This window comes from Triticum dicoccoides, chromosome 1A (genome assembly GCF_002162155.2).
Source record: "Triticum dicoccoides isolate Atlit2015 ecotype Zavitan chromosome 1A, WEW_v2.0, whole genome shotgun sequence".
In the NCBI taxonomy this organism is placed as follows: Eukaryota; Viridiplantae; Streptophyta; class Magnoliopsida; order Poales; family Poaceae; genus Triticum; species Triticum dicoccoides.
This window is the reverse complement of record NC_041380.1, coordinates 545,454,207-545,463,883: the sequence shown is the minus strand read 5'-3', so window position 1 is coordinate 545,463,883 and position 9,677 is coordinate 545,454,207. Positions and strand designations below refer to the sequence as shown.

Below are 9,677 nucleotides of genomic sequence, written 5' to 3'. Positions count from 1 at the left end.
AAAATCTGACAAGAGACAAGAAAGTAAAATACAACTTCAAGCTCGTTATGCAGATCGAAGTTTGGTTGAAGAGGAACTCTAAAACTCACTACACCTAGGATTACTCTGCTTTTTTTAGTGTTTCTAGGATTAATGTGTTACCGTGTACTTTATGTGACATAAAATTGTTGTCATTATATTCATACTCTGATATTGTGTCACGAAAGTTACATGTCTCTACTATTAAAGAGGAGTTGGTCATTGTACGCTCGCCCTCACACCCACCCCCTCCACACACCCCTTCTCCCACATCATTCATGCATTAACTGAATCAAATCAAATCTTACCAAAAATTCAAGTAAATCAAAACTTTCATTGCCTCCCCCTACCCATACAAATCATCAAATCTAAAATCTAGAATATGATGTGTGTAAGATTTATGTTGGACATGATTAATGTTGAACCAGTAGAATATGTATGCCTCCGGTTGCAACACATGAACAATTAGCTACTTATCAGTGTAATTGTCGGCGAAAGGCTTGTCATAAGGAGATCTAATGCACATAGTACAAAAGGAGAGGGTATGATAGTTATTTCCAACTGCCCATTGATTTGGACCATTAACACGATTAGTTTTTTTTTTCTCAAGCTATGATTTAGTTTTATGTTTGAATTTGTATGAAATAGTACATTTTTTTATGTTTTACATGCTAAATTGTTTTCAGACTTTAAAACAACTTGTAAGAGCATATCTTTGGTTTCACCTATACCTGGCCATACCTCGGGCCGGGCCGGGCTTCGGGCCGGGCCTAGCCAAGCCCGACGCAAAAAACCCAGGCCTGGGCCCAGCCCGGCCCGGCCATCGGGCCTGTTTTTTGGGCCCGAGCCTGGCCCGTACATGTAAAAGCTCATCGGGCTCCGGGCCGGCCCGGCCCAACCTTCAGAAAAACACAAAAACGACGGGCCCAGGCCCGGCCCGGCCCGGCCATCAGGCTTAAAATCTAGGCCCAAGCCCGGCCCGGGAGCAGCGTCGGGCGGGGCCGGGTCGGGCTTTTTCGGGCCGGGCTTCCCATGGCCAGGTATAGTTTCACCTAGTGATGATTGCCTTGGTAAGGTATTGTCATACCAACTACTCCCTCTCTTCCGGTTTAAGGGCTCATCTCGAAATTCTCAACAATCGAGATAGATGTTGAGTTAAGGGCTAAGAGTTTTGTGGGTTTAAACCCGCCGGTAAAATATGCTCCACATGTTTGCATGGTATGGTACATGTAATACTCCCTCCGTTTCTAAATATAAGTCTTTTTAGAGATTTTAATATGAACTACATACGGATGTTCCAGCGCAAAAAAAACCCTACATACAAACGTATGTAGACATAGTTTAAAGTGTAGATTCACTCATTTTGCTCCGTATGTGTGATTCATATAAAAGTCTTTAAAAAGACTTATATTTAGAAACGGGGGAATTATATAACAAGAGTGCGTGCATGGCCTCTGATTTTCTCTCTCGCATCTTCATGCATGGATTGAATGTGGCATGGGATTCAAAGCATCCTTAACTCAAAATGAGACCTTAAATTTTTTGAAGGAAAGCACAACAGCATCTATATCAGTATAAAAAGACCCAAAGGAGTAGATCCACTTAAACTTAATCTCGATCATCAAATCATGTCAATCCAACAACCTAGACTGCTTCAATATCAAACGCTCAACACGTTTAGCATGCAGTTAATTTTATGCCAAATATAATATAATAATACATAAATAATATTCACATGTACTTAATATACTTCAAAATTAACATGCACTGCACGTAGGCAAGATCCCCTGCCCCTAGGGCCCTACCCCAGCTGCACCTAACGGCGGACGGAGAAAGGAGCGTCGGCCAACGGCAGAGCCAGCCCGTTGTCTCCGAGGCTACCGTCCAGCGAGCGAACCAGCGTTCCCTCAAAAAAAAAAAAAAGCGAGCGAACCAGCGCAAGAAAAATCAAAGCCGATCTCTCTCTCTTTCTCTTGCGCCGCCACCGCCGCTGCCCAGCCCAGCTATTTATTTATCACCAGGAGTCCAGAGCCACCTGCCCCCAACCAAGAAAAAAGAGCAAAGGGTGAGCCAAGGGCCGCTGCCTCCGCCCACCAACCGCCGACGCCCCCTCGGGCCACGCTTCGCCGCCGCAGCTCCCCTACTTCATCGGCCTCCGGAGCATCCTGCCGCTCTCTCCACCCCGTCCCACTCCCTGCGGACTGATTGGGTCTCCTTCCTTCCAGGTATGAGCAGATAGGTTGGTTCGTCAGTTTCTCTCTGTTGTTAAAATCAATCGATCCCGCCAGGGTAGGGAGGGGCCTTCACAATTTCAGGGCGTGTCGGCACACTATTTAGTTTTAGATCCGCCCCTGCGAGTCGCGGCAACGTATCGTATGGCGTCATAGGTTACTGATTGCTGCTGTAAGATGAGCCATTGTGCAAGATTTTCCTGCAGCGCCATATCATACAGACGACCTCCCCTTGCACAGATCCAGGGATCTGATTGTCTGCGTGTCGTACAGCCCTGCATCATGTTTAGCAAAGCCGTAAATTGCTGCATTCTGAATAGAAATAGCTTCCTCTCATTATTCTACCTAGGGAAATTTATCTCTGATTCTACCTAGTACGTACTTGTTTACATTCCGCGGTCGGGGAAGAAATGTCGCAAGTGTTTACGTGTAATTTCAACTCCTATTTCACTTACAGTAATTCATAATTAGTACAGTTCCTTTCGTGTTCAAAATGAAGGGAGGAGATAGTTTGCCATCCCTTGTTCCATTGATGCTTGCAAGCAAATACATAGTATAACTTACAATCAAGTGCCCTTGTTTTATTCTCGTTACAATTTATTTCGAGTGTTCCTACATCTACTCCATGGATGGTGTAATTGGAATCTGCATTTACCACTGTATTGGGCTATTAGTCCAGTTCAATTTTTTTAGCTGGAATTTGTAATTAGACTCTGCATGTTACCACTGTATATTAATCTCATATAGTTCTGTTCCTGCAGTTGGACATGGCATCAGCTGTTACCATGACTTCAGTTAGTGCTCAGGCCGCTTTGGTTTCAAGGCCAAGGAGCCATGGCATCACAAGCTATGGTGGCTTAAAGGCATCGTCGTCATCAGTTAACTTTGAATTGGGATCCTCATTCCTCGGCAAGACCGCACCTCTTCGGGCATCTGTCACCACAAGGGTTGTGCCAAAGGCAAAGTCTGTGGCTCAGATACTACCTGAGGCATCTTACAAAGTGGCAGTGCTTGGTGCTGCTGGGGGCATCGGGCAGCCATTGGGCCTGTTAATCAAGATGTCTCCTCTGGTCTCAGAACTGCGCCTGTATGATATTGCGAATGTCAAGGGAGTTGCTGCTGATCTCAGCCACTGCAACACACCTTCTCAGGTCATGGACTTTACTGGCCCTGCTGAGTTAGCCAACTGCTTGAAAGGTGTGGATGTTGTTGTCATCCCTGCTGGGGTCCCAAGAAAGCCAGGCATGACTCGTGATGACCTGTTCAACATCAATGCGGGCATCGTCAAGTCGCTTATTGAGGCTGTCGCAGACAATTGCCCTGATGCCTTTATCCATATTATCAGCAACCCAGTCAACTCCACAGTGCCGATTGCTGCTGAGATTCTGAAACAGAAGGGTGTCTACAACCCCAAGAAGCTTTTCGGAGTTTCCACCCTGGATGTTGTCAGAGCGAACACGTTTGTAGCTCAGAAGAAGGACCTCAAGCTCATTGACGTTGATGTCCCAGTTGTTGGTGGTCATGCTGGAATTACAATCCTACCTCTGTTGTCCAAAACTAGGCCATCTGTCACTTTCACGGATGAGGAAACTGAAGAGCTGACAAAGAGGATACAGAATGCAGGGACAGAGGTGGTGGAGGCGAAAGCCGGTGCTGGATCCGCTACCCTGTCCATGGCATATGCCGCTGCCAGATTTGTCGAGTCATCACTCCGTGCACTGGCTGGTGATCCAGATGTTTACGAGTGCACGTATGTCCAGTCCGAGCTAACTGAGCTACCATTCTTTGCGTCCAGAGTTAAGATTGGGAAGAATGGTGTCGAGTCCATCATCTCTTCCGACCTGGAGGGAGTGACCGATTATGAGGCCAAGGCACTCGAGGCGTTGAAGCCTGAGCTGAAGGCCAGCATTGAGAAGGGCATTGAGTTTGCGCACAAGAAGCAGGGAGCCGCCGCGTCCGTTTGAGGTGAAGGATAACGATAACTCCGTACGAAGAGAATAAGAGGCAAAATGATTGTCCCTGTCTTAAGTTTTGCAGCCTAGAGTGTTGACATCATGTAGGAAGGGGTATGCCCTGGAGCAGCTATATTTGTCAGTCGTCGGTCGGTTCCTATGATTCTAGATTGCATGAGGGCGTGAAGCCCAGAACTCGCTCCCTGCTCCGGGGCCTTGTTTTGTTTGACACATTACATCTGCTGGTCTTGTAGCTTCCGAAGTTGACAAACCTTGGAATAATAATAAAGTATTTCTTTGATAGTTGCTCGGAACCTCTTATGTGGGAACTTGTACTACTATGTTGCGGTCACCATCAGGTTCCTATAGCTCTTGGCTACTTGTCATTTTCCTTGTTGATTGGCGAGTTTACACAGAATTCCGTTGTCAGTCTTGTTATTATCGATGTGAACAATGTGTCTGAGCGTGTGAGATGGACGGCTGGAAAAGTATTTTGGTACAGTTTTGGCATTTTTAAATCTTGCGCTGCTCTTGCAAACAAATGGAGTCTGAACTTGATCATTGCTTGTCGAAACCTCATTTGCTGCCTAGATGAAGCCCTTTCTACAGATCCAGGGATGTGATTGTCTTGTTCATCCATATCACGAGGTAATTGTTTGTTGTATACTCAACAGCAGATGAATCTCTAAATTCACTAAGCTCCCAGGGTATCGATTTGGCCGGCTGTTACCGATTTAGATTGGTTCAAGTGCGTGGAGGGAGGCCTTTGCTGGTCAAACCGGGTGTCGTGGAGGCTGGGAGGCATTGGCAGAATACGTGCTGTGAGGTCTTCTTTCCTCGCCTGTGTCCAGAGGGGAGCACCCCTGTTGGTTACCATTGTTAGGAGTGACTATTTGTTCAATGTGTTTAATGGTAAATATGGAGTTGTATGAGTCTGTGGATTGCACTGTTTACTATGGCAACAAGTTGAAATACTGGTTGACAACAAGTTTTGGGTTTGATCCCAACGAGTGCTCCATTAGTATTTATGCAGTATGGACCAAATCTGGTAAAAGTGTTTTGTGGGAGTTGAACATGATAGATAGGAGACATAAGTGGTTGGCCTGGTTAAGGCGTTGCAGAAAACGGATGATTCACTCATATGCCTAAGTGATCCCTGTGCCGAAGGAGGAGAATTTATTGGAAGGCGGCCGGGTGTATGAACCCGACCAGGGTGGTCAGTCGACTAATGAGATTCATCCACCTGGGTCACAACCGATGAATAGTAGAATTATATGTCACGCATCGCCGTTTGTCGTGAAACAGGGTTGAGCAGTCAGTCAGCAGTAATTGTTGGTAGTGGTTTGGCTAATATTGCTGGTAGTGGTTTGGCTAGTGGGGACGGGGAAGGGGAGAAAATGCAAAGGATGATGGAAGAGAAGGATGAGAATGGATTGGCGGGTGATCTAGATTCTGATAATTTTTAAGAAGATGAAGGTGAGTGAGGATGAGGACTGGGCGCCGTTGGGAAGACATCGAGACGTTGATCTCCTGCAGCTCACTCTTGCCCGTCTTCGTCAGGTCTACGCTCTGGCGAGAGCTCCTGCGCCGCCCCCGTAGGGATGTGAGGCAGGCACCTTTTGGCACCTTTGTTGTGAGCCTGCGTGCTCTATGCTAGCCGTCTTCGGCTTGTAATCCAAAACTTGCTCCCCTCGCCTCGCTTGATTTTTTGAGGGTTTCTGTTGCGTTGTAAGACTGAAAGTGCGTTATATCGACTAGAGGGGGGGTGAATAGGCGATTTTTATGAAAGTCTTCAAAACGTGAAAGTTATGAAGACAAACGATAAAAATAAACCTATTACCATGCACCGGAAGGTAGACTACATTAGGCAAACCATAGTCAAGTATTCAATGGAGTGAAAGCACAATGACTAATAGCAGCAATCTAGTAAGGATCAGGTAGGAAGATATTATGAAGCCAAACAGAACACGCAGTCACTCAGTGAAGATAAAAGATAGTGCAATCATACAATGACTTCACAAGGACCAACAGTAAGTAAAGGGAAGGAAAGGATGAAACTAGTGACACGTTGAAGACAATGATTTGTTGGACCAGTTCCAGTTGCTGTGACAACTGTACGTCTGGTTAGGGCGGCTAGGTATTTAAACCTGAGGACACACAGTCCCGAACACCCAGTCCTGAACACGCAGCTCAGGACACCTAGTCCTCACCGTATTCCCCTTGAGCTAATGCACACAGACCTCGCCCAATCACTCTGGTAAGTCTTCAAGGTAGACTCCCAAACCTTCACAGACTTTGTTCACCGGCGATCCACAATGTCTCTTGGATGCTCAGAACGCGACGCCTAACCGGCTGGAGGATTCACAGTCCTCAAGTGTAATAAGTCTTCAGATCACACGGACAAGAAGACTTAAGTGATGCCTAATTCTCTTTGGCTCTGGGTGGTTAGGGCTTTATCCTCGCAAGGAATTCTCTCTCAAAGGCTTCGAGGTGGGTTGCTCTCAAACGACAAAAGCCGTATACTAACTCTGAGCAGCCAACCATTTATGGTTGTAGGGGGTGGGCTATTTATAGCCACTAGGCAACCAGACCTGATTTGTCCAAAATGACCCTGGGTCACTAAGGAACTGACACGTGTTCCAACGGTCAGATTTCAAACTCACACGGCAACTTTACTTGGGCTACAAGCAAAGCTGACTTGTCCGACTCTGGACAAGATTCGCTCTCATAGTCTTCACTCGAAGACATAGGTTTTGGTTAAGCATCACTTCAGTCATTCTGACTGGTTCTCTTGGACCCCACTTAACAGTACGGTGGTTCCTATGACTCAACAAAGAAGAAGAAAAAGAACTACGAAAGATCTAAGTCTTCGAGCTCCATAGGCTTCATGCGATGTCTTCTCTTGTCATAGTCTTCAATGTGAATATCTTCATATACCACCTTTGACATCAATGTCTTCATACATTTTTAGGGGTCATCTCTGGTAGGAAAACCGAATCAATGAGGGACTTCTACCTGTGTTATCCTGCAATTCTCACAAACACATTAGTCCCTTAACTAGGTTTGTCGTCAATACTCCAAAACCAACTAGGGGTGGCACTAGATGCACTTACAATCTCCCTCTTTTTGGTGATTGATGACAAACTAGTTGAAGTTTTCAACGAGGAATATAATATGTGAAATTGTAAAGGATAAGGAATTGTCTTCATAAGTTGCAAGGGCTCCCCCTGAAGATGTGCATATAAGTAGTTTGCTTTTGGAATGCAAATGCACATGGCAAGTTGTGCTTGTGGAGACTCTCTTCAACTTATGATGACAATCCACTATGCATGTGAAGGTATGTGAAGATAATGACATGCATAATGGAAAATGGACGTCTGCAAAATGATCTAAGTGCGGAATTTATCGTCGCACATGCGGAATTTATCATCGCATCACAAAATGGCAAATAAGTAGCAGACGACCATTGAGTTTAAGTGTTACAACTCAAAAAACCAAATGTATCAAAACAATAGTTGTAAACACGAAGCAAAATATGAAGCACCCGCCCATATGGACCCGCTTGAAGACTATCAAACTCATATGCTTCTCCCCCTTTTGTCAGTAAGGACCAAAAAGGTTTGAAGACATAGAGCATCTACTCGTTCCCATGAAGAGTAGGTGAAGCAGCAGGGTCGTCGGTGGTGTTCGGCGGTGCAGAAGAACTTGGAGCAGTGTCGAAGTGTGCTGAAGGAGGCGGCGGTGAAGTAGCATCGTCTTCATCCTCGATCACTCTGGCATTTACAGTTGCAGCAGAGGAAGAGAACTCAGAGTCTTCAAGAGATGGAGTTCGTCGCAGCACTGCCCTTCGAGGGGGTGTGGAGTCAAACTTGAAGCGCTCAGAGAAGCCATCCTCTTGAAGATCATCTTCAGGACACATCAGCGTCAGCCCTTTCCATGTGCGTCGAGAGGTTTCATGGGCAACAAAGGCATTCTTGGTGGCAAGATTGCGAATGCGATTAACATCCACCAAGAGGCTTTGCATTTGACGCTTCAGCCAGTCATAATGCCTATCCTGTTTCTGATGAAGAGCCACAAGAAGCTCTCGGTCATTGAGAACACGAGTGCGCTTCTTGGGTCGTGGGGCAGTTGTACTGTCAGTGGCTTCAGTGAGAGCAGGATGCGGTGCACGTGTAGTGCCAGCCAAAGGATACACACGAGTGACTGCTTCAACTCCTTCAATGTTCTGAGAAAAACTTTGATGCTCTGCATTCTGAAGACTTAGAGGTTCCTTGGCAGGCTCGGGATAGATGGCTTCAATAGTCATATCCACATCAGGCAGAAAAATCCGATGATTGCGAGCAGATGGCTGATATGAGATAGCGGAGTGAAGTTTGATCAGCCGCATTACCCATGGGGCGTAGAACTTCAAGCCAAACAGATCAGAGCCTGATGCAGCAAGTTGGCGAATGAAGAAATCCTGTGCATTGAAGCATTTTCCATGAAGAATATAAAAGATCAAAGTCTTCATTGCACCTTCCAGCTTGGCATGTGGAGAGTGCCCTTTGATGGGCCAGAGAGTTCGCCTTATGATGTGATAAATAGTCCTTGGCAGATACTCTAGGTCTTCAACAAATAACTCTTTGGGATATGCAGCATCTTGGGGTAATGGTTTCATCATACTGAGCATCTGACTCATGTTAGGTTCAGGCTTCTGAAAGATGCTCTCCACAGCTTCACTGTGAAGTTGACAACCAGATTCGTAGAGATCACCGGGAGTGGGTAGACCAGTGAGCTCAATGATGTCAAAGGCTTTGGCTTCGTGATGAACGTTTCCTGTCATCCACTCCAGGACCCAAGTCTTCGGATCTCTGTTATACCCGCGGATGTGAAGTGTGGCATAGAATTGAAGCAGCAACTCTTCATTCCAATGCTCTTGGTCAGTGACGAACGGCAGCAATCCAACCTCCTTGAAGCAATCCAGAGCTTCTTCCAGACAGGGCAGACCAGCTATTGCTTCAATGTCAAGACGCTTGTGTGGGAAGATGCGACCTTGATTGTATAGAATGCAGGAGTAATAGCTTCGCTGCGGATAGCTCCAGAACCGATCAGATGATATTCTTTCCCTTGAGTAGGGGTTCCTGGAGCTATTGAAGAATGTGTTGTCTGCTCTGAAGCCATTGATATTGAAGGATCCAGGTGCTGATGCAGGACCTGGGAACCTGGGCAATCTTGGGATTGGCTTCTGTACCTGAGGCATGTGCTCAACATGATAGTCGAACTGAGGACCGGCAGCAGGCGCGGGAACAGAAGCAGTGGGATCAGTGACTTCGCTGACTTCTGGTGCTTTTGTTGGTGAGGGCTCCACATTAGCTTCAGCCATGACAGCGTCAGTGGCTTCAGTGGTGTTGGTGGTGGCAGCCTCAAGATTTTCAACCTCCACTTGACGAGCTGGAGGGTCGGTCACAGTCACGTTCTCCTCGAGAACCACTTCTTG

At 46.4% G+C, this 9,677-nt stretch overlaps 1 protein-coding gene across 1 annotated transcript; it reads left to right on the top strand.

Annotated features, from left to right (window-relative positions):
* The first annotated feature begins 2,044 nt into the window (after positions 1-2,044).
* LOC119287810 (malate dehydrogenase, chloroplastic-like) lies at positions 2,045-4,504 on the top strand. The gene is made up of 2 exons (XM_037567433.1): positions 2,045-2,243; positions 3,011-4,504. The coding sequence occupies exon 2, from the start codon at positions 3,017-3,019 to the stop codon at positions 4,211-4,213; it is 1,197 nt and encodes a 398-aa protein (XP_037423330.1). The 5' UTR covers positions 2,045-2,243; positions 3,011-3,016; the 3' UTR covers positions 4,214-4,504.
* The last annotated feature ends 5,173 nt before the right edge of the window (positions 4,505-9,677 follow it).

Bases quoted from the DNA above. Each gene is read 5' to 3' on its own strand.
- LOC119287810 (XM_037567433.1), top strand. From the start codon at position 3,017: ATGGCATCAGCTGTTACCATGACTTCAGTTAGTGCTCAGGCCGCTTTG.